The sequence below is a fragment of the Lepidochelys kempii genome, chromosome 3 (genome assembly GCF_965140285.1).
Source record: "Lepidochelys kempii isolate rLepKem1 chromosome 3, rLepKem1.hap1, whole genome shotgun sequence".
Classification (NCBI taxonomy): domain Eukaryota; kingdom Metazoa; phylum Chordata; order Testudines; family Cheloniidae; genus Lepidochelys; species Lepidochelys kempii.
The window spans coordinates 56,982,326-57,007,201 of NC_136382.1; the positions used below are offsets into that span (position 1 = coordinate 56,982,326).

Below are 24,876 nucleotides of genomic sequence, written 5' to 3' on the forward strand. Positions count from 1 at the left end.
ATTAATGAGTTGAATAATGTAGGGGAGAGTATGCTTATAAAATCTGCAGATGACACCAAACTGGGAGAGGTTGCAAGGACTTTGGAAGACAGGATTAGAATTCAAAAGGACCAAGACAAATTGGAGAATTGGTCTGAAATTCAGTGAAGAGGAGTACAAAGCACAAGGCGATGATGATCAACAGATGGCTCTGGCAGTGGTGCTATAAGGAGGACTTTGGGATGTATGGCCACTGGGAAGCATTCATGGACAGAGGACTGTTCTCTCGGGATGGACTTCACCTGAGTAGGGAGGGAAATAGAGTTTTAGGATGGAGGCTGGCACAACTGATTGAGAACTTTAAACTGTGAATTTGGGGGAGATGGTTGGGAGATGTCCAGGTAATCTCCATGCCGGATTTTAACATTGAGAGGGAAGAAAACGAAGTAAGAAAGGGTACAGCCCTGGGTAGGAGAATGGACATAAGGAGGAAGGGTAGTGTAGATACTAGTCTAATAGGTGATACTGATGGTAGAATGTCTATGCCTAATTGGGTACAGAATGTGAGTGAGGCCAAACAGCAAAAATTAAGATGTCTGTACACCAATGCGAGGAGCCTAGGTAACAAAATGGAGGAACTAGAGCTACTGGTGCAGGAAGTGAAACCAGATATTCTAGGGGTAACAGAAACATGGTGGAATAGTCGTCATGACTGGAGTACAGGTATTGAAGGGTATGTGCTGTTTAGGAAAGAGAAATAAAGGCAAAGGTGGTGGAGTAGCATTGTATATCAGTGATGAGGTAGACTGTAAAGAAATAAGAAGTGACGGAATGGATAAGACACAGTCTGTCTGGGCAAAAATACATTGGGGAAGAAAGCTACTATAGCCTCCCCTGGGATAGTGCTTGGGGTGTACTATAGACTGCCGGGATCCGATTTGGATATGGATAGAGACCTCTTTAATGTTTTTAATGAAGTAAATACTAATTGGAATTGTGTGATCATGGGAGACTTTAACTTCCCAGATATAGACTGGAGGACAAGTGCTAGTAATAATAATAGGGCTCGGATTTTCCTGGATGCGATAGTTGATGGATTCCTTCACCAAGTAGTTGCTGAACCAACAAGAGGGGATGCCATTTTAGATTTGGTTTTGGTGAGCAGTGAGGACCTCATAGAAGTAATGGTTGTAGGGGACAACCTTGGTTCGAGCGATCATGAGTTAATTCAGTTCAAACTAAATGGAAGGATAAACAAAAATAGGTCTGTGATGAGGCATTTTGATTTCAAAAGGGCTAAATTTAAAAAATTAAGGAAATTAGTTGGGGAAGTAGATTGGACTGAAGAATTTGTGGATCTAAAGATGGGGGAGGCCTGGAATTACTTCAAGTCAAGGTTGCAGAAACTATCAGAAACCTGCATCCCAAGAAAGGGGAAAAAACTCATAGGCAGGAGTTGTAGACCAAGCTGGATGAGCAAGCATCTCAGACAGGTGATTAAGAAAAAGCAGAAAGCCTACAAGGAGTGGAAAATGGGAGGGATCAGCAAGGAAAGCTACCTTATTGAGGTCAGAACTTGTAGGGATAAAGTGAGACAGGCCAAAAGTCATGTCGAGTTGGACCTTGCAAAGGGAATTAAAACGAATAGTAAAAGGTTCTATAGCCATATAAATAAGAAGAAAACAAAGAAAGAAGAAGTGGGACTGCTAAATACTGAGGATGGAGTGGAGGTCAAGGATAATTTAAGCATGGCCCAATATCTAAACAAATACTTTGCCTCAGTCTTTAATAAGACTAAAGAGGATCTTAGGGATAATGGTAGCATGACAAATGGGAATGAGGATATGGAGGTAGACATTACCATATTTGAGGTAGAAGCGAAACTCAAACAGCTTAATTGGACTAAATCGGGGGGCCCAGATAATCTTCATCCAAGAATATTAGAGGAATTGGCACTGAAATTGCAAGCCCATTAGTAAGAATTTTTAATTTATCTATAAACTCAGGGGTCGTACCGTATGACCGGAGAATTGCTACCATAGTTCCTATTTTTAAGAAAGGGAAAAAAAGGTGATTCGGGTAACTACAGGCCTGTTAGTTTGACATCTGTAGTATGCAAGGTCTTGGAAAAAATTTTGAAGGAGAAAGTAGTTAAGGACATTGAGGTTAATGGTAATTGGGACAAAATACAACATGGTTTTACAAAAGATAGATCATGTCAAACCAACCTGATCTCCTTCTTTGAGAAGGTAACAGATTTTTTAGCCAAAGGAAACACAGTGGATCTAATTTACCTTCATTTCAGTAAGGTATTTGATATGGTTCCACATGGGGAATTACTAGCTAAATTGGAAAAGATGGGGATCAATATGAAAATTGACAGGTGGATAAGGAACTGGTTAAAGGGGAGACTACAACGGGTCATACTGAAAGATGAACTGTCAGGCTGGAAGGAGGTTACTAGTGGAGTTCCTCAGAGATTGGTTTTGGGACGAATCTTATTTAATCTTTTTATTACTGACCTTGGCACAAAAAGCGGGAATGTGCTAATGAAGCTTGCGGATGACACAAAGCTGGGAGGTATTGCCAATACAGAGAGGGACTGGGATATCATACAGGAAGATCTGGATGACCTTGTAAACTGGAGTAATAGTAATAGGATGAAATTTAATAGTGAAAAGTGCAAGGTCCTGCATTTAAGGATTAATAACAAGAATTTTTGTTATAAACTTGTGACACATCACTTGAAAGTAACAGAGGAGGAGAAGGACCTCGGAGTATTGGTTGATCACAGGATGACAATGAGTCGCCAGTGTGATATGGCTGTGAAAAAAGCTAATGCGGTCTTGGGATGTGAGGTATTTCCAGTAGAGATAAGGAGGTGTTAGTATTGTTATACAAGGCACTGGTGAGACCTCATCTGGAATATTGTGTGCAGTTCTGGTCTCCCATGTTTAAGAAAGATGAATGCAAACTGGAACAGGTACAGAAAAGGGCTACTAGGATGATCCGGGGAATGGAAAACCTGTCTTATGAAAGGAGACTCAAAGAGCTTGGCTTGTTTAGCCTAACCAAAAGAAGGCTGAGGGGAGATATGATTGCTCTCTATAAATATATCAGAGGGATAAATACCAGGAAGGGAGAAGAATTATTTAAGCTCAGTACCAGTGTGGACACAAGAACAAATGGATATAAACTGGCCATCAGGAAGTTTAGACTTGAAGTTAGACGAAGGTTTCTAACCATCAGAGGAGTGAAGTTCTGGAACAGCCTTCCAAGGGGAGAAGTGGAGGTGAAAGACATATCTGGCTTCAAGACTAAGCTTGATGAGTTTATGGAGGGGATGGTATGATTGGATAGCCTAATTTTGGAAATTAATTGATCTTTGACTATTAGCGGTAAATATGCCCAATGGCCTGTGATGGGACGCTAGATAGAGTGGGATCTGAGTTACTACGGAGAATTCTTTCCTGGGTGTCTGGCTGGTGAGTCTTGCCCACATGCTCAGGTTTAGCTGATCGCCATATTTGTGGTCGGGAAGGAATTTTCCTCCAGGGCAGATTGGCAGAGGCCCTGGGTGGGTTTTCTCCTTCCTCTGCAGCGTGGGGCACGGGTCACTTGCTGGAGGATTCTCTGCATCTTTAAGTCTTTAAACCATGAGTTGAGGACTTCAGTAGCTTAGACATAGGTCGAGGGTTTGTTACAGGAGTGGGTGGGTGAGATTCTGTGGCCTGCGTTGTGCAGGAGGTCAGACTAGATTATCATAATGGTCCCTTCTGACCTTAAAGTCTATGAGTCTACGTTTAGAAAGGAAAAATCAAATGCACAAACACAAAATGGGAAATAACTGGTTAGGTGGCAGTACTTCTGAAAAGGATTGGGGGGTTATAGTACATCACAAATTAAATGAATCAACAATGTGACAGCATTCTGGGGTGTATTAAAAGGATTGTCGTATGTAAGACATGGGAGGTACTTGTCCAGCTCTGCTTGGCGCTGCTGAGGTCTCAGCTGGAGTATTGTATCCAGTTCTGGGCACCACACTTTAGGAAGGATGTGGAAAAATTGGAGAGTCCAGAGGAAAGCAAGAAAATGATAAGGAATTTAGAAAAAAACAGAACTCTGAAGAAAGGTTTTAAAAAAAAAAAAAACCTGCGCATATTTATTCTGGAGGAAAGAAGACTGAGAGGACGTGATAAGTCTTCAAATATATTAAGGGTTGTTATAAAGATGACTGTGATCAGTTGTTCTCCATGTCTGCTAAATGTACGACAAGAAGTATTGGGCTTAATCTGCAGCAAAGGAGATTTAGGTAAAATACTAGGACAAGATAGATGGAAGCTGCATTTACCTGCCCCTGCTCCTCCCCCTCCTTCAGATTGGGCTAGGCCCTGAAGTTCATGCAGCCTAAAGTTCAGACAGAATGTCAAATGAGAGCAACAAATAGTGGGAAGGAACTGAAGAAGGGAGGACTTGTGCATTATCACACTACATGTAATTCCTGTTTCTTCTTTCTCTATAACATGACCAAAATCAGCTCTTTCTTTACTAACTCAGCTGCTAAAACGTTTGCCTCAATACCTTGATAATTTCTCACCTTGATTACCTTCTCTTACCACTTCGCCTGCCATTTATATGTTTATAGTAGGGCTTAAAGAACATGCAGCTGGTCCAATAGCAATTTTAATGTATGGTGCTGTATTTTTGAGATCATTTTAGATTAGTGTTAAAATATACATAGTAGTTGAATATTAAAATCCCTTATTTCAGGGAATACTAACCAAAGACACCGTCCGTAGCACTCAAATTACATTTAACTGTAATGGAACCATGCTACAAGAGAATGTCCTAGGGATCCAGTAAACTATGAAGAAGGAAAGACTAATTTCCTATGTATCTTTCTTTTGAGAGGGCCTGGTTCTATGAGGTCATTAACACCGTGTGAGAGTGGGCCCTGAGGAAGCAAACTGACTTAAAAATACAAGTATCACACAGTCATAATCAGTGGGGTCAGTTCTGGAGGGGAGATGACTTGTTTTAAACTAGTTGTATGATAGCATCAGTGTCTCAGTTTTATTCCCGCAACACCCATCATTGGCTGTGATACAATTTTTGTTAGTGTCATGTTTCTAATTCCTGATTCCCAGTTTTTGTACTTCACACTGTAGTTTAGAACTCTACCAAGTACAGTGGTTACAACCTGGCCTTCATTTTAAAATTACAGTTGATACGAGTCAAGTTCTCATTGTAATTTAAGATGATGTGACCTGATTCTAAAAGACTTTCTAGGATAATATCTGGAACCACACAAAAAGTGTTCTGTTAGTAATGTAATTTTAAATGAAACCAGTTGTTTTTGATGTTTGGACAAAAAAGCTTTAATTTAAGAGTTCTCTTTTTGTAGAATTGTTGTAAGGGTAAATATTTTACCATATGAAACTGAGTTTATTTCATTGTTTTTGTGTTCATGTGAAGGCATCATCTATAAACAAGCATTTATAGATTTAGTAAGAATATTTTTTCCTGACTTCAGAAAATGGAAAATCCTGATGAACTGGCAGAACTTATAAACATGAATCTTGCACAGCTTTGCTCTCTTCTGATGGCTCTGTGGGGGCAATTTCTAGAGATCATTACCTTGCAGGAGGAAGTCACAGCATTACTAGCACAAGAACATCACACACTGAGGGTAAGTATTGAACCTGATGGTTGAGCATTACATAGAACAAATTCATATCTTTTTAAGCTTTATTTATGACCTTTTATTCTGTAAACTGGTAGGTTTTCAATGAGATGACAAATTCTACTTTTTTTCTGCTATGTTTGTGAAAATCAGAAGAGTAGAACTTTGAGTGTAGCTTTTGTACTGCATTTATAATTGTGAATTAAATTATTGATGCTACTTGGTGAAATGTGATTTTAAAAGTAATTAAAAGACACACATGTTTACTACAAAGCAGCAATTAATTGCATTTCTGAAAAAGAAACCCAGCTTAGAAGAAAAATTTCAGGCTCTGGAGAGGTAGCATTTGTGCAGAATAATATATTTTTCTTTAGGAGTCCTACCTAGCTGGTCTATCCATTGTACTTCGCTGTTACATGTAGGTGTTCCTTGCCAGCCATGAATCAAAATGTGCAACTTAAGAAATGATAGCATTCATGACTTCTTGAAGAGAAAAGCCTGTTATGGGGAATCTTAGAAGAGAAGAGACAAATCAGAAACAACCTGGAACATGAGTGAAAAGCATCTGCCTTGGGCTTATTTTAGGCAAAACAGAGGTGATGTTGGTTAAGAGTAAAATATTTTCAAGAATAAGCAAAAACTATGACTGGAACCTCAAATGAAGGTATTTTCTTCCTCCTCTCTTCAATTATCAAGTAGGGATGTAATTATCCATTTAAAAAGTTAACAATTTAAATTATTACAATTATGTCGTTTAAAAGGTTAACCGATTAAAGGGAGAGGGGCTGCTCTGGCCAGCCAGCCTGGGCGGCAGGGGCTGCTCCGGCAGTACAGCTGGGGATGGGGTTGGAGGGCTGGCCCAGGGGCTGGGGTTGGAGGGCCATGCTGGGGGTTAACGATTTAACCGTTTAGTATTTTATATCCCTTTTATCAAGGTTATGTGCAAACTTGGAGTGTAGACTCCGAGATAGCATGAGTAGCTAGAAACCTCTTCTGTTTATAGCTGATCAGGAAACGGTCTCAGACCTTACTGAATGAGACCTAACCACAGTGATCCATGACTGTCATGTTCATGCTAAATTATTGTAACGCACTATATCTGGGATAAACAAAAAGTCACCTGGAAGCTGCAGCTGGTACAACACTTTGCAGCTGATCTGCTGAGCAGCACTGGCCCTTCATACCACATCATACCAGTGCTTTATACATTACAGTAGTTACCTATTCAACATAAAGTCTGTTTCAAGGTTCTAGTCCTCTACAAAGCATTGGCTGGCTTGTGACCCAGCTGTCTCAAAAACCTTTCTCTTTGGGCCCCACAGTTATCAGAGACACTTTGATTGAGTCCAGGGTATACCTAGCACAAGAGCTGGATACTCTGCCTTCTTAGTGAAAGAACTCATGACTGTGGAACTGGTTTCTCCTGGACAGACTGAGCCTTGAATCTTGATGCAAAACTTGTTCTGTAGGAAGGATGTTTTATTAGTAGTTGGATGACCCCATGCAACAATGTATCTATCCTAGTCTTACACTGCCACCCATCACTGTAGTATCTGAGCACCTTCCATGTAAAATCAATAGCAATAGTGAGGATCCTCCAAATTATTTCTGAGGTTGGACATAAAGGGGAAGACACTCTTACTTAGAAATAGCTGTATGAGAGCCCAGATAGTATGTTGATGTTTACAGACTGTTTGTATAATAAGAATACAGAAGTTTAAATATTTTTTTTCTACCTTAGCTCTGATGTTAAAGATAAAATATTTTAGGTAATGATTTGTATGTGCAGTATCTTATACTTGTTTTTAAATATCCTCTGATTTTAATTTTTTTAATCTTTCTAGCTCAGTTATCTTTGAAAATTAAATATTGATGCACTTATTTTAGGTAATTTGTCTACTTCATCAGTATATACTGAACACCCCATTAACTGGGTTGAGATATACACATCATCAAAAACATTTTTTCCCAAGATCCCTATCCCTGCAAGCTTCCACTCCACTGTAATGTCCTACAGAGCTTCTACAGAGGTCCCCTCCATATTTTTGACAGCGTTGAATGGTTTTACAGGAGCTTTTTTATCTTTATATTCTTTTTATATCCATTTGAGATATGATGTATTTAAAAGGAACTTGTACTGTGTACTAATAAAGTAATTTGCTACTATATGGTCCTGCTTTAGGTTCTCTTTTGAAGTTGAGGGATGGCTGTTTTCAAGCTACTTTTGACCTCAGAATCATTTTTGAGCATAAACATTGCTGAAATTTACTTCTTTGGTAGAAAACCAAACTTTTAAATCTTCAAACGTAGCTACGGGAATATACTTCCCAGAGGTGCAAACAGTTGCATAGCTGGGGGGGAGTGGGGCAGCGGTCACTCCCCCACTGAGCACAAGTGGCGCCTTGTCAAAGTCTTGGCACCTTTTAAATTTTCCCCTGTTGAGGGAACAGGGGGAGCGATCCAAAAAAAAAGGCGCCACCCACTCCAGGTCTTAGGCGGCGGGACCTTCAGTACTGCCGAAGACACCCAGAGCAAGTGAGGGCCGGCCGCCGGCGCGCTGCTGGCTCAGTAAAAGCGCTGGAGCGGGTGGCGCTTTTTTTTGGATCGCTCCCCCTGTTCCCTCCTGGCTACGTGGCTGGGTGCAAATCCAGATGCACAGCCCCAAGTTGGGATGGAATAATTCCATGTTATCCACAATGTAGGGTTCTATGGAGGGATGCACACACTGCCACATTTCTGAAGTGACAGCTCTGTACTTGAAGGTGACCCTTTTTATAGCTAAAAAGAACTAAGCTAATTCATCTCTTTTCAAAAGTGACCTGCAAGTATTTTTAAAACAAATTTTTAAGGTTCCCATACAGTAGGTGCTCTGTCCAGACATCAAAGGGTGAAAGGGGCATGCAGGGCATAAGTAATATTAAACTTTTCTTTTTCTTTTAGGCCTGACAAACTCAGGTTATTGAGTCTAGCTCTTTGGCCACAGTTGGGCATGAATTGGGTGATGTACCATTAACTAGGAAACCCTCCTGGAGCCAACTTGTAGGGGGCAGTTAAATGGAACTTTTTAAGTTATAAAGCACTGGTTTGCAAAGGTGATTTTCATCATTTTCTATATCAAAAGATGTTTAAAAACTGTTTCTCTGAAACACTGTGCAAACACGTGCCTTTTAATGAAAAATAAACAAAAATCTATGTCCACTTAATTGACCCCATAAAGTGTGGCTGCAGGATTGAGCAGAAAATTCTGGTTTATGTTGCAGTCCACAGAAGACACTCTGCTGTTCACATATCATTGTAGCAGCAGCAGCCAAAAATCCTGGAGTTATGGGGACCTAAAATTTAAAAATGAATAGTAAATTTATGAGCATTGATTTAAGAGAATGTTTGACTGTGTACTTGGAACCTAATTCTGGGATGCACAATATAGCACTTGTGTTATTCAGTAAATACTAATGAGAGTCTTTATGCTCTGGGGATTCCTGAGATATCCTTGTGCTGGAGAGCTTGCAGTGAAAAGGGGGCTCACTTATGATATGATCTGCTCATGTCTGATGGTGCAGCCTTTTTGGTTTTAGGCTGCTAATACATTTAGTTGTGATATGAGAGATCCTATTTATTATCCTCTCTGCCACAGAAAGTCTTGTGCGCCTTTATTGCAAGAAATTGATACATTGCTTGATAACATGCTCTATTAAATGCTTCATCTTTGCTAATTTAACTATTCTCATATTTATAGACTATCCTTTCTGCAAAGTATCACCTCTTCCTGCGATAAACCTGTATTATGCTGATTGATTTTCCTTGTACTGGATTTTGTGTGCTGTTTATCGAAGACATCTGGGTCTGTTTTTTATGCTCATTGTATGTCTTGGTATTGCAATATAAATATTTCTGAAGCAATTATGCCGAATTTTTGTTATTGGAGACATTCAGCACATAATGCAATTATATTATTTTTTAAAATTCTTGCAGATTACCTTTAATAAGACATCATCCCTCTGAGTTAAAAATTGCAACAGATTTTGATTGCTACATTACAAAAATAACTACAGTCTTGTTGAGTGAGAGTTTGTATGTACACAATTACAATGTACAGCTAATGAGGTTTTTAATTAGGTAGGTTATGTGAAAAAAGATTTTAAAATTAGAGCAGTGGTTCCCAAACTTTAACAGCCCGCAAACCCCTTTCACTAAATTCTGAAATCTCGTGAACCCCCTCTTAAAAATGAATATTTCCAGGGATTTAAGTTTAAATTTCCTCCACACTCGGCGGGGCTCTTGCTGCTGGACCCCGTTGACCGCTCCGGTGACCGCCGGGGCTCAGGCTGCCAACCCCAACTGCCCGGCCCCCTCTCTCCCTGGGGCTCAGGCTGCCAGCCCTGCACGGAGCACTGGGGTTCTGGCTGCGGCTCCCCCGCTCATGGGGGCAGGGCTCGGGCTGCCAGCCCCAACTGCCCGGCCCAGCTCTTCCTGGGGCTCGGGCTTCCGGCCCCATGTGGAGCGCTGGGGTTCGGGTGGCCGGCTCCCCCGCTGACAGGGGTAGGACTCGGGCTGCCAGCCCCAACTGCCCTGCCCCTCTCTCCCTGGGGCTCAGGCTGCCAGCCCCACATGGAGCACTGGGGTTCGGGCAGCCGGCTCCCCTGCTGACGGGGGCAGGGCTCGGCTGCCAGCCCCAACTGCGCGGCCCCGCTCTCCCTGGGGCTCGGGCTGTCTGCCCTGGAATCGGGTCCTACCTTCTGCCTCTAGTGTCCAGGGTCCTCTGGCCGCCATTAGTGAAATTTTTCTGGCGAACCCCCTGTAACGTTCTGCGAACCCCAGTTTGGGAACCAATGAATTAGAGAGAGTTATTTTTTATAATATAAATCAATCAATCTAGTATATAAACATTTTGTAATGATAAACTTTTGTTCGATAGTGACATCTTCTGGTAGGCCTGAACACATTATCCTGAAACTATTTCTGATATCCCAACTAAAAATTTAAGAAAACTAAAAATCTCACATTGACTGCCTGCGCATCTCTGGGCAACAATGTGTTCTCCACAGTAATGTGATTTTTTTAAAAAAAAAAAAAGATCCCTCCTCTTCGTTTGTTTATTTCTTATTGGAAAACACAATTGTGTGGGACTTCATGATAGATGATTTATAATAGGGTACAAAACCTTTCACAGCTAAGTCTCTGTTATGAAGTCATCCCGAGTTGGTAATGATAGAAAGTCATTGCCATCTGCTGGTTGACAGGTGTCATATATGAAATTAGTTGGTAATCTGTCCATTTCCTCATGGATATTTGGCACTAGTTGATGCCCTTGTTATTGTAATCTCTACATAAAAGTCAAGCGTCAATGAGACATGGAGACTGAACTACCATAGAATCATAGAATCATAGAATATCAGGGTTGGAAGGGACCCCAGAAGGTCATCTAGTCCAACCCCCTGCTCAAAGCAGGACCAATTCCCAGTTAAATCATCCCAGCCAGGGCTTTGTCAAGCCTGACCTTAAAAACCTCTAAGGAAGGAGATTCTACCACCTCCCTAGGTAACGCATTCCAGTGTTTCACCACCCTCTTAGTGAAAAAGTTTTTCCTAATATCCAATCTAAACCTCCCCCACTGCAACTTGAGACCATTACTCCTCGTTCTGTCATCTGCTACCATTGAGAACAGTCTAGAGCCATCCTCTTTGGAACCCCCTTTCAGGTAGTTGAAAGCAGCTATCAAATCCCCCCTCATTCTTCTCTTCTGCAGGCTAAACAATCCCAGCTCCCTCAGCCTCTCCTCATAACTCATGTGTTCCAGTGCCCTAATCATTTTTGTTGCCCTTCGCTGGACTCTCTCCAATTTATCCACATCCTTCTTGAAGTGTGGGGCCCAAAACTGGACACAGTACTCCAGATGAGGCCTCACCAATGTCGAATAGAGGGGAACGATCACGTCCCTCGATCTGCTCGCTATGCCCCTACTTATACATCCCAAAATGCCATTGGCCTTCTTGGCAACAAGGGCACACTGCTGACTCATATCCAGCTTCTCGTCCACTGTCACCCCTAGGTCCTTTTCCGCAGAACTGCTGCCTAGCCATTCGGTCCCTAGTCTGTAGCTGTGCATTGGGTTCTTCCGTCCTAAGTGCAGGACCCTGCACTTATCCTTATTGAACCTCATCAGATTCCTTTTGGCCCAATCCTCCAATTGGTCTAGGTCCTTCTGTATCCTATCCCTCCCCTCCAGCGTATCTACCACTCCTCCCAGTTTAGTATCATCCGCAAATTTGCTGAGAGTGCAATCCACACCATCCTCCAGATCATTTATGAAGATATTGAATAAAACCGGCCCCAGGACCGACCCTTGGGGCACTCCACTTGATACCGGCTGCCAACTAGACATGGAGCCATTGATCACTACCCGTTGAGCCCGACAATCTAGCCAGCTTTCTACCCACCTTATAGTGCATTCATCCAGCCCATACTTCCTTAACTTGCTGACAAGAATACTATGGGAGACCGTGTCAAAAGCTTTGCTAAAGTCAAGAAACAATACATCCACTGCTTTCCCTTCATCCACAGAACCAGTAATCTCATCATAAAAGGCAATTAGATTAGTCAGGCATGACCTTCCCTTGGTGAATCCATGCTGGCTGTTCCTGATCACTTTCCTCTCATGCAAGTGCTTCAGGATTGATTCTTTGAGGACCTGCTCCATGATTTTTCCAGGGACTGAGGTGAGGCTGACTGGCCTGTAGTTCCCAGGATCTTCCTTCTTCCCTTTTTTAAAGATTGGCACTACATCCCTAGTACTGATTCCTTTAAGTCAAGTTTGCGGCAGTTTGGTCAAGCTTGCCAATGACATATACAGAGAACTGTCTAGAGCTGTTAATCCAGCTCCTTTCATAAGTGTTAAAATTCACTTAATAAACAGTTGTGTATAATGCATTGTTCTTGTAGTTCTGTCGGTCCAAAGATATTAGAGAGACAAGGTGGATGAGGTAATATTTTTTATTGGACCAACTTCTGCTGGTGAAAGAGACAAGCTTTTAAGCTTATACAGAGCTCTTCTTTGGGTCTGGGAAATGTATTTTGAGTGTCACAGCTAAATACAGGGTGGAGTAGGTTGTTTGGCATAAGTAGTTAATGCATATTGGTCAGTCTCAGTAGTTAACAGATATTGTAAGAGACCATTCAAGGTGAAGTGGCCAGTTAACTTGTCTCTAGTCCAGGGGTCAGCAGCCTTTCAGAAGTGGTGTGCCGAGTCTTCATTTATTCACTTTTAATTTAAGGTTCCGCATGCCAGTAATACATTTTAATCTTTTTTAGAAGGTCTCTCTGTATAAGTCTGTATATTATATAACTAAACTATTGTCGTATGTAAAGTAAACAAGGTTTTCAAAATGTTTAAGAAACTTCATTTAAAATTAAATTAAAATGCTGATCTTATGCCGCCGGCCCGCTCAGCCTGCTGCCAGCCTGGGGTTCTGTTCACCTAGACCGGCAGCAGGCTGAACGGGGCCTGTGGCTGGGACCCCAGCTGGCAAGGGGCTGGCAGCCAGAACCCCAGACCAGCAGCGGGCTGAGCGGGGCCGGTGGCCAGGACCCCAGACCGGCACTGGGCTGAGCGGCTCAGCCCGCTGCCGGGCTGGGGTTCCGTCCGCCAGCTTCTGCCAGCCAGGGTCCCGGCTGCCAGCCCTGCTCAGCCCACTGCCTGTCTGGGATCCCAGCCCTGCCCACATAGAGTGGGTACCTACCTTCTCCCTGGTTCTAACCAATTCTCTTCCTCTCTCTCTCTGCACTGAGCTGAGGGTGGGAGTGCACTGAGCACAGGGCTGGGGGTGAAGGAGCAGGCTGGGGGTTGGGGTGTAGGGGATGGCCAGGAGCTAGAATGAGGGAGGGGGCTCAGGGTTGGGGCAAGAGGTTTGGGCATGGAGTGCTTACCAGGGCAGCTCCCATTTGGTGCGAGGGGTGCAAGTGGGAATGTGGTGGGGGGGGGTGCAGGAGCTCCCGTTGGGTGCTCAGGGTGGGGGTGGGAATGTACGGGGTGAAAGAGTCAGGGCATGGAGTGGGGAGGGGGGACGGGAATCAGGGCTGGGGTTGTGGGGGGGTGCAGGGGTCAGGGCAGGAGGCTGGGGTGTATGAGGGGTGCAGGGGTCAGGGCAGAGGGCTGTGGGTGTGCGAGGGGGATGTAGGGGTCAGGGCAGAGGGCTGGGGGGGTGAGGGGGAGCAGGGGTCAAGGCAGGGGGCTGGGGTGTGTGGGGGGTTGCAGGGATCAGGGCTGGGGGGGTAGGGGGGATGATGGCTGGGGTGTGGGGGGGTGCAGGGGTCAGGGCAAGGGGCTGGGGGAGTGTGGGGGTGAGGGCTGGGGGGGTGGGCTAGGGTCCTGGAGGTGCTCCCAGCACACTGCCCAGAGTGGCTTCTGCACGGCCCGTCCCCACCTCTTCTCCGCCTCCTCCCCGGAGCAGAGAGCGTGCTGCGGCTCGCTTCTCCCCCTCCCTCTCTCACAAGAGCCATCAGCTGATCGGCGGCAAGAAGGGAGACGAGGAGGGGCAGGAACCCAGCACGCCAGCGGAAGAGGTGGGGGAGGGGGAACTTGCCTGCCCTGCAGCAGCAGCCGGCAGGACCAAGCTTCTTCACCCTGCCCCCGCAGGTGGGGGGCCGGAGAAGAGCGGGCCGGAGTGGGCAGGATTTTTAATGGCACACTGCTGCCTGCCGGGGTCCTGGCCACAGACCCACTGCCGGCCTGGGTTCGGCAGCACGATGAGTGGGACCAGCAGCTGGGACCCGGTAGGCAGCAGTGTGCCATTAAAAAACGGTTTGTGTGCTGTCTTTGGCACGTGTGCCATAAGTTGCCGACCCCTGCTCTAGTCATAGGGAGAAAAAAGATGGGGGGGGGGTATTCAGTCCATGATTTTTTGTGACTAGCAAAGTTATGAATTTAAGTTCCCAGGTGTTGTGCAGGTTTCCTTTTGAGGTTGAGGACTGTGAGGTCAGATAGGCTTTGTGAAAAGTGTTGCCCCCAGGTGATTTGGTGTTTTTTGTCTTCTATCATTTTTCTGTGTGAGTGCATTCAAGAGTATATTGATTGTCTCGTTTCACCCACATAGTTGTTATTCGAACATTTAGTGCGCGGTTGTGTACATGTTGTGGTAGGCATTTGTAGGACCCATGAAAATATCATTGATGTAACTCAGACATATAATTACATCAATGATAAATCCCTATACACCACCATCCATCAAAATGGTGGCATCGCTGTCTGCCTCAAATATCTTCAAGGCAATGGACAACACTCAGCCACCTCAAACACATCCCCAGACTCATCCATTTCATTCTTGCCCACAACTATTTTATATTCAACAACAAACCCTTTGTCCGAACCATGGGAAAAACCAAGGGAACTAGGTTGGCTCCTCAATATGCCAATCTCTTCCAATCTATGGGTGACCCTTAGGAAGAATTTCTGGACAAATTCACCATGAAACCAATTATATACCTGAGGATACATCAATGATATTTTCATCCTCTGAGCAGACCTAAACTCCCACATAGGTTTCCATCACAACTTCAGCAACTACCACCCATCCATTAAACTCTCTCTAGACCACTCCCACACTAACGTCAACTTCCAGGACACCACAATCAGCTTCAGTGATGGAACCCTACAAACAACTATATACGAGAAACCCATGAGTCACCATACTTACATTCACAGATCCAGTAACCACCGCCAACATGCCAAGAAATCTGGTATCTACAGTCAGGCACTCAGGTACAACAGAATATGCTCCAAGGAGAAAGTCAGGGATATAAACCTTGACTCACTTAAAACCGCCTTCACAAGATAGGGACACTCCATCAGAGGAGTGGATCACATCATGGAATGGGTCACCCAAATACCCCGAGAGAACCTGCTACAATACAGATATAAAACCCTCTCTGACTGCATACCCCTAGTTGTCACCTACCACTCCACACTGGAACCCATATGGAGTATCATTAAACAGTTACAGTTGATGGGGACTACATCCTGAAGAAAATCTTTCCTGAACCCCCTGTTCTGGCCTTCAAACAACCCCCAACCTCTCTAAACTCATCATCAGAAGGAAGCTGCACAAAATAGGACACAGAAACTCAAAACAGCACCAGATCCTGCCAGAACAGGAGATGCATAACCTGCAGCCATATCCCCCCACTGCTATAATAATCAATACCCCCACAACACATTTTTCAAGGTCCATAGGTCCTACATATGCCTATCACAACTTGTGGTGTACCTCATCCAGTGCACTAAATGCCCCAATAACAACTATTTGGGTGACACGAGACAATCACTGTCCTCTCAAATGAATTTACACAGAAAAATGATGAAAGACAAAACCACCAAATCACCTGTGGGTAAACACTTTTCACAAAGCAATCACTCTATATGTCAGCTGTCAGTCCTCATCCTCAAGGGAAATTCGCACAACACCTGGAAGCTTAAATTCATAACTTTTGCTGGGCACTAAAAATCATGGAACAAATAGAGATACTGGATTTATGTCTTATTACAAAAATCTATAACCCAGTAAAAGCCCCCCCACACACACACACACACCACCACCTGGGGTTCTGTTCACCTAGGCCGGCAGCAGTAAAAGCCCCCCCATACACACCATTTCTAATCACTGGTTTAGGACAAAAATCAATTGTACTTCAATTTTGGATAATTTGAGTAATATCGCTTTTGTTAATATGATGCACTGGGTTCCTTTCCTAAATTACAGTGCAGGGACTGTTTTACCGTATTCTTTGAATGTGGGTGCCACCATAATCCTAACAATAATAAACCTACCACTTACAGGTGGGTCTGAATTGGCTTGTTCTCCCTTACAGGAGCCTGTCACAGGTAGGGCACATCCTATGACAAAGAGGAAGAGTTAATTTCTGTGTAAAGAACTTTTCCCATGGTGCTTGATTGGAATGTCTCATTGAAGTTTTTGTTTTGTTTTGTTTATGCTTTTCCCATTTGAACACCCATCCAAGCTCTTTCTCAGACTTCCGAGGAAGGGATATTAACATGACCATTTCTCCATATTTCCCAGGCCATGCTAACTTTTCCTCCTAAGGGTTGTGTCTGGGTTAGACAATGCCTTAACCATTTTTCCAGAACAAAGGGATGCAATCTTTTGTAGGAATGAATTCGAAAGTGTGGTTTGTCTGATGATAAAAACAAAGACCATCTAGCCAAGATTGCTTTTATGCTTCCAGAGCAGCAAATTTAAGATCTAAGGAGACATTATAACTGAAAGTCTACTTCTACACACAAGGACATTTGTGTATCATTTAAATATGATTCCCTGTGACAGGAAAAATAGATGAGCTTTTTCTGCTGGTAAAAGCTATAACAAAAGCTATAAGTTAAGTTTGCAATGCAGCTATTTTCATTTCCCCATAACTTTTTGGAAAAACTTTTTTCTGTGGTTGAACCTTTTCGTGCTTGATGATAGCCTAAAGATGAATTTTGTGGTACTGTGGGTTTTTTTTCTTTTTCTGAATTATGCAGCTGGGAAGAAATATTTTTCCATTAAAATAAACTTTAATGACAGAAATTTTAAATCAGATTTTGACATATGGCTGGGAAATAGTTCTCTCTGAAAAATATTTACTGTGAACACTTGCTGGCTGGGAAAATAACACTTAAATGGGCTTTTACCCATAAACCAAAAAGTCATTTTGTCTTTTCATTTTAAGTATTGCCTGTGTGTCTACATGAATTGCATAGTGCTATAATCCTATGCTGTAGAACTCAGTAATGCTTGACTAGATTTTCCTTGTATAGTATGTAGCTGTGATTGTTGGTGTATGTGTGTAGCTGAAATGGTGGCACCCAGGGGAATCAATTGGGGATTGACTGAGTACATACTGAGTCAGCTTCTGCCCTGAAGAGTGTATAATCTAAGAAGAGACCATGAGTGTATCAAGTACTCAGAGGGGACGGGCAAGAGAAAGTAGCAAGAAAACATTGTTAAACAGACTATCTACAAGTACAGTTAGATGGCCGAGTGATTTCAAACATTTCTTACAATTATTATATCAGATAGTAAATAAAACAGATGTTTATGCTGAAGATAGTAGCATGCAGGGTTGCTCGAAACTCTGCTGTTCTACACCACAACATCTTTCTCTGCATCTCCTTTAAAACCAACCAAACTAGGTAAAATCTATTGTAATGCAGCATTAAAATGGCATGTTTGAACACAGCGGTGAGGAGATGCAAAAGTAGAAGTTCTCATAACAATGTTAATTTACCCATGTTACGTTTATATAAGACTTGAGGTTACTGGTTAGGCTACTGTATGCATATCTTAATATATGATATGTGCAGTTGGGGAGATCTGATGTTCCTGACTATTGTGTACTCACGTGTGGAATATTAACATTGCACTACTGTATTTTTTTACATATAATAGATTACTGTATATTCCACAGTTTCAGTTTCTCCATTTTAAAATTAATCGGATATATTTCATTCTTCTGTTTTGACAACAGGTAAATATAAGCTCCTTTGTGCTGCAAAAAAACCTAAATATTGTATTTGCTTTATTTTATTCATGTATTTTGACAACTAAATCTTAATGGGTAATCATTGCTGGCACAGTACTTTTGGCATTATAAACTGCAGGAGCAATGGTAAAGGCAATGTAAAATGTAAAATCTGTACATTGTAATTGGATGGATGGACTATATTTTGTTCACTTTGAAATCTGGAACAGAAAAAGGTCAAATTACACACCCTTGTATAATTCTGGCCTGCCTCATTCTCATGAACTGAAGAATATTTGATGAGTTTCCACTCTTGAGGATAACCATTATACATTTTTGAACTTGCTCATAGATATTAACTAAACTTCCTTTTATTCAAATTTATCTTAATTTTTTTTGTTCTTGTCTCTGTTATGTGTCCAGATAGGCAACTGGAGCATGTTACATTTGCCCTATTTGGTCAAGACCATGCTGCCCTTTCAAAACTAATATCTGCCCTAATCCTACATCTGTTAGTACTGCTGAAAAAAAAAAAAAGAGACATCAACTGACACTCTTGTTCATGAAATTTGATGACTGAGCATTTCATGAAAATGTTACTATTTATTCATGCGCGACACTGACATTGTGACATAGCAATGTTGTTGGGTTTTTTTTAATTGCTTTTTCTATGTAAAAAGAATTCTTATTTTGCTAGTTATAATTGTTGGAATCTTTCAGGTACGAAGGTTTTCCGAAGCATTCTTTTGTCTTGAGCATCCAAGGCAAGCTGCTCTTGCATATCAAGAACTACAGTGAGTAACTTGAAATAGAATATATTGAGGCTTTTCTTATTACTTTTCCAAATCGTGTTGCTAAATGCACGGAAACAGTTTGTAGTGCACAGCATATGTCACAAGTGTGCGTCAGATTACAAAAATGCCTTGTACATACTTGTGTAACTAATTTAATAGGAACTTAGATTTAGCGCATTCTGTTTAAGTATTAACAGTAACAATTTACTTTGTAGGATTACCATCCTCTGTTATAATTCTCTTAATACAAGGTAATATTTTTCAGTGCTCAGAGTCATCTACAGATGTGTTCAGCTATCAAAAACACCTCCTTCTGCAGTTCTCTTCCACCTCTTCCTATTGAATGCAGTGAACTAGATGGAGATCTGAACTCATTACCTATAATCTTTGAAGATCGGTATTTAGATTCCATTACCGAAGGTAAATACAAGCTTGTGTGTTTTTCCTCTGAAGAATGAGTTACGCTATAGAAAAATTAGGTACACTTTTCTGTATATTTTCTAGCTATAGAGAAATGTTCCTTCGAAATGTTTATCTAGTTTATATTTTGAATAGCTGTAGAGTTTTTTTTTAATTTCGTAATGAAAGTTGTATAGCTTTAGTAATTTGCATAATCTTGTTATAAACTGTACTTTCCTTTTCTCACTTTTTTTTTTTTTTTTTTGTGGTAAAAGATTTGGCTGTACCCTGGGTAGCAGTTGAAAATCTTCAGAGGTCAGAGTCCAATAAGCTGGATAAATTTGAGGCCGAAGAAGGTTTTGTAGCTGGTTTTTCTAGCCCAGAGTTGAAAATCAGACCTGCAGGTGCCTCCAACATTTGGCATTCAGAAAGTGAAAAGCAGCTAACAAAGTCTTTGAAAGGGAAAAATGAAGATGTAAATAAATCCAAAGTTAAGGTTACTAAACTAATGAAAACAATGAAAACTGAAAACACAAAAAAAATAGTAAAACAGAATTCAAAGGACTCTGTGGTCTTGGTAGGCTACAAATGTTTGAAAAACACAGCACCAGAGGATGTCTCTAAATGCTATGAAGGCAGGCCTTCATCTCATCAGAAAGGACTGGATCCTGCAATAGATGGCTTTGCTTGTGACACAAGGACCTGCACAAGGCAAATAAGTCAAAAAGAACTTAGATGTTTGCCATCTAGAACTGAACAAAAATCTGCCCAAACTGACCATGTTCTGCAAAGCCAGTGTAGCCCTGTGATCTCTCATTGTGCAAATTCTGCCATTTTTGGCAGACTTAATACCTCCCAGGCAGGTACTGGAGTTACACAGGTGGATAGCATCTTGACACCTAGAAGCACAGTTGAAGGTTGTCCTGGCTGTCAGCCAACTATATCAGGAGTGAGGACAATTGAGGTCAAACCAAATAACAAGAATCCTTATGAAGGGGAGAAAGTGACTGTTCGTACTGGGTTGTGGGCAGAATTTTTGCAAGATGGAGAGAATTTACAGGTGCCCAACTTTCAGACCGCAGAATCTGGAAGTAAAACTAACTCGGGGGAAGAGGTATTGGTGCTTGAAAAGGACGATGTCCAAGAAATGAACTTTCAACATACTGGAGATGCCTTGACAAGAATAAAAAGCAATCATTCTGCTCTTTCTACAAAAGAGACTCATGTTGCCATAAGTGGAGACACGGTTAAGTTACCAGATGTTAGTGTCATTTATGCCTCATCTAGGTTTTCAGATTCAGGTGTAGAAAGTGAACCAAGCTCTTTTGCAACACACTCCAACCCTGATGTGTTTTTTGAAACCATTCAAGGGCAAAGTGCTTACAACAGTGAAAGACTGTTTCCTCAGCTTTTACTAAAACCAGATTACATAAAAAATGCAATAGAAAGCTATTGTACTGAGAGTACTAGTGCATTGAGTGAAATACAGTCATCCCTGACATCCATAAACTCTCTACCGTCAGATGATGATGAGCTTTCACCTGATGAAAATTCAAAGATATCACTTGTACCTGAATGCCAACTAAGTGACAGCAAAACTATATTAGATCTGGGAACAATTGATTTGCCAAAATGTGATGACAGTAAAAAATCAAATATCATTTTACAGCAACAGTGTGTTGTATTTTCAGGGCATTCACACATTGAAACTGTCTCTCTGCATTCCTCACTTTCAGACAGAAAAGATTCTTTACAGTTAGTTGCTTCAGATGAAGATATATCTACTGAGATGAAAAATTACAGCTCATGTGCAAACTTTGACACAGTTTTTAAGGACTCTCAAAGCCTTGATAGGCATCAGAACACTACAGAAGGAGAAACTGAATTACATTCAGAAGTTATTTATCTGGGAGAACCATGTGTTGTTTCAGGTTCAGTATCTAGTAATGCTAAGTGTAATGTAGAGAAAACAAATGAGGGAAAACATAACGAACCTTTAGAATTAAGGCAAACAACTGAGGAATTGCCAACAGTTGACAGTGAGACTCACCCAGATGCAAATAATCTCTCATCAACCAGCAGTATCGATATTGTGAAACAAGGTCTTGTAGAAAACTACTTTGGCTCTAGAAGCAGTACAGATATTTCTGATATTTGCCCTACTGACAACAACAATCCTGATAGTCCTCAAAAGGAAAAATCTGAAAAACAAACTGTTGGCTCTTCGCAACGGGAGGATGAGGAGGAGGAGGAGGAGCAGGATCAAGAAATGGTTGAAAATGGGTATTATGAGGAAACGGATTATAGTAATATTTTAGATGGAGATACAAATGCTGACTTTGAGCAGAATCATGGTCTAATGGAAGAAAAAGCTTTGAGATCTGAAAGGATTGACAGCGAGCATCTAAGAGATGGAATGAATATGGCTCCTATCTGTACTCCTGGTTGTTTGTCTTTTCCCTCTGTGCTGAGAGACTCTCCTTGCAGTGTTATATGTTCTTCAAAAAGCAAATCTGATGCAATAACAAAACAGCCAGGCAGCACATCCTGCAGCTCAGCTTCACCTATTTCGTGGTATGAAAGCTCCCCCAAACCTCAAATGCTAGCGTAAGTGATCATTTTAAAACAAAGTCTCTTTAAATTTTGAAAAACTTAAAATATGGTATTCAGAGGGGAAAGAAACATGGTCTTTGATCAAGATATCTTCCAGGTTGATGAATTATGGATTTATTTTCTCCTGCACACACAGCTAACTTTTCAGGTTTTAGAGGGTTGTTAGAAAGCGTATGTTGACACAGAATTCCAGTTATCACATCTACTTATCTCACCTTGTTTGGCAAGTTTAAAGCAAAATTGAAACTTTAAGATTTATATATGTTGAATACATTTACATTAAAACACATTTTAAAATGAGGAATTACAGAATAGAAATATTTCAAGATCTCAGAGAAAAGAAATATGGTGTTTTATAAAATGAAAACTTAACATAATAGGTAAAGAAAAAGGCCCCGTCATGATTTACAAAATTGTTTAAGACAACAAAACTAAAAGCTGCCCAGCATAAGTGATCAGGCAAAGTGAGGTGTAACATTCAACTCAATGGCAATTTTTTGTCATCTGTTTGTCTGTAACACAATAACTTTGGAACACTACATCCCACCAATTCCAAAATTACAGGGAATGTTTCAGGCATCCAGGGGCACAAACCTATTAATTTTTGCAGCAAATTGGAATACAGGAGAAGGCTGAGTCAGGGGAAAATCAGGGTCCCCCCACTGCTCCAGTGCTGCAGGCAAAGGAAATTCTCTGTTCCTGCCCCCTTACTGCCTACATATCAGAGGCAGCAGCTTAATTTGCCATGTGGAGACATTGTGCATAGCCCAGACTGTAACAGAAATAAGAGAGCTTTACAGGGACAGTTTGTAGGGGGGACGTGGGGACGGGGTGAGGGAGAAGTGGGGATCCAGTGAGAGAAGCATGAGGGACCAGAAGATAGGAAATGGTGGGAGGAAAAACAGGAACCTGGGGAGGTCTGGGTCGCGGTGGTAGAATCGGGGGTGGAGAGAAATGTGGGGGACAGGTGGATGGAGGGACCTGGAGGCAAAGGGGGGAAACCGAGACCTAGAATATGGGTGAGTAGATGAGGGACAAAGCAGGACCTTTAAAGGGATTGGTTGGGGACGAGGGAGTGGTGGTGGTGTGAGAAGCAGGGACCCGGGGGGGGGGGGTTGGGTGGGCGTGGAAGCAGAGACACAGGGTTGGGGAGTAGAGTTGGGAAAAGGAAAACAGGAACTGGGGAGGAGAGATGGTAAGGGAGGGAGGAGAAGCCCTGGGAAGGAGGAGCAGACACTGTAGTGGTGGTGGTGGGAGTTGGAGATGGGATGGAGAGGAACACAGAGACCTGGGGGGAGGAGGGGGCAGCAGGGGGGAATAGCCAGTTATATGTGGAGGAGACATGGGGGGGGCACACAGAGGGAGGCATGAGGGAGGGGGTGATGGGACTAGCAGAGAGACCCTGAAATGAATGGGCATGGGAAGGTGGCCTAAAAGGTGCTTGTGGGGCCCGGGGAGGAACAGAGGGATGTAAGAAGCCCCTGGTGGGCGCAATGTGCTCAGCCTACAGAAGCTACAATGTGTGCAACCCGCTACTGGTAAAGAATGGGAGCATTAAAAAACTCTCCATTTACATTTATTAGAGCTATAGATGTATAGTAATTCATAAAGTCTGCATCTATACTAAGGACTATATGTACAGTAATCAAATATAAATAAGCATGGACAAGGGCACTTAGAATAGGGTTGTTTTTTATGGTGAAGTGATTTTAGCATCCCCTGCTTTCCTGACTCTCACTTGTGAGACCTCACATAATGATCTTTTTCTCTACTAACGAGGATGGTACATGGTTCCTTTTGGAGCACATCAGTGGCAATTCTTCAGTTTGTTACAAGTGGCTGCTGGTAGGCAATTCCAAGCATTGTCTCCATCCTCATCTGACGTAGAGATTGAGGCCTGGATGCAAAAAAGGAGTTAGGCCTCCTACCATTCTTTATCCCTCTGGTACCTGCACCTAAGTACCAGTTTTAGGCTCCACTAGGATTCACAAAATTCCCACTCAGCTGCCACCTAACCCTGTAGGTGCCTAAATAACTCAGCACCCACATTTTTACAGTAAAAGTTTCCGAGATAACTGTGTTTCTGCTTCTGAGTAGGTGCCCTGCTACCTCCCTCAATGCACCTGGATATCTATTTCTTGCCTAAGACCCAGAGCGATTCACAAACCATGGGAGGATGATTAACATTTGGCCTCCGAAGTTGAGTGTGGGGCCCAATCCAGTAGGTGTGCTCAGACGCTGCCTGCCAGATTGGGCCCCCCAGATGAGTTCACACAAAACAGCAAAGATCGGGGGAGGACGAGGATTTCTCTTGTAACTTCTAGCAAAGTGGTTAGGATACTTCCCCAGGAGGTTGGGAGGCCGCCCAGTTCAAACTCCAGTTTGATCGTAGGTCTCCCACATCTTGGATGAGTGCTCTAACCTCCAGGCTATAGAGTCATTCTCATGCTTGTATGCTCTCACTCTTGCCCTTTCTCTCTCAAAGATAATGGACTGAATAGAGACACTGGATTTATGGTTTATTACAACAATCTACAATCCATTAAAACTCTTCCCCGAGCTTACCCTTTCCATGCATGACTGGGGAGGTGTAACTGGCCACTTCACCTTGTATGGTCCCTTGAAATATGCTTTCACCTTGTATTTAGCTGTGACACTCTGAGTATGTTTTCCAGACCTGAAGAACTCCGTGTCAGCTTGAAAGCTTGTCTCTCTCACCGACAGAGGTTGATCCAATAAAAGATATTCCCTCACCCACCTTGTCTCTCTCTCACATGTGCACAAGAATGAGAATGACTCTAGTCTGGTGGTTAGAACAGTCATTCAGGAAACAGTCTCTCTGCTCAAATGACTGTCATGCACTATTTATCTACAGTGCAGTACTTCAACAAGAGAGAT

At 42.4% G+C, this 24,876-nt stretch overlaps 1 protein-coding gene across 11 annotated transcripts in view; it reads left to right on the forward strand.

The window, feature by feature from the left end:
- The window catches only part of FAM135A (family with sequence similarity 135 member A), a 140,554-nt gene that overhangs the window by 82,086 nt on the left and 33,592 nt on the right, over positions 1–24,876 (forward strand). For all 11 annotated transcript variants that reach the window (XM_078852105.1, XM_078852103.1, XM_078852106.1 and 8 more), the window contains 4 exons: positions 5,513–5,668; positions 18,893–18,966; positions 19,232–19,386; positions 19,641–21,972. In XM_078852105.1, the coding sequence (XP_078708231.1) occupies positions 5,513–5,668; positions 18,893–18,966; positions 19,232–19,386; positions 19,641–21,972 (2,717 nt within the window). The remainder of the gene's footprint in view (positions 1–5,512; positions 5,669–18,892; positions 18,967–19,231; positions 19,387–19,640; positions 21,973–24,876) is intronic.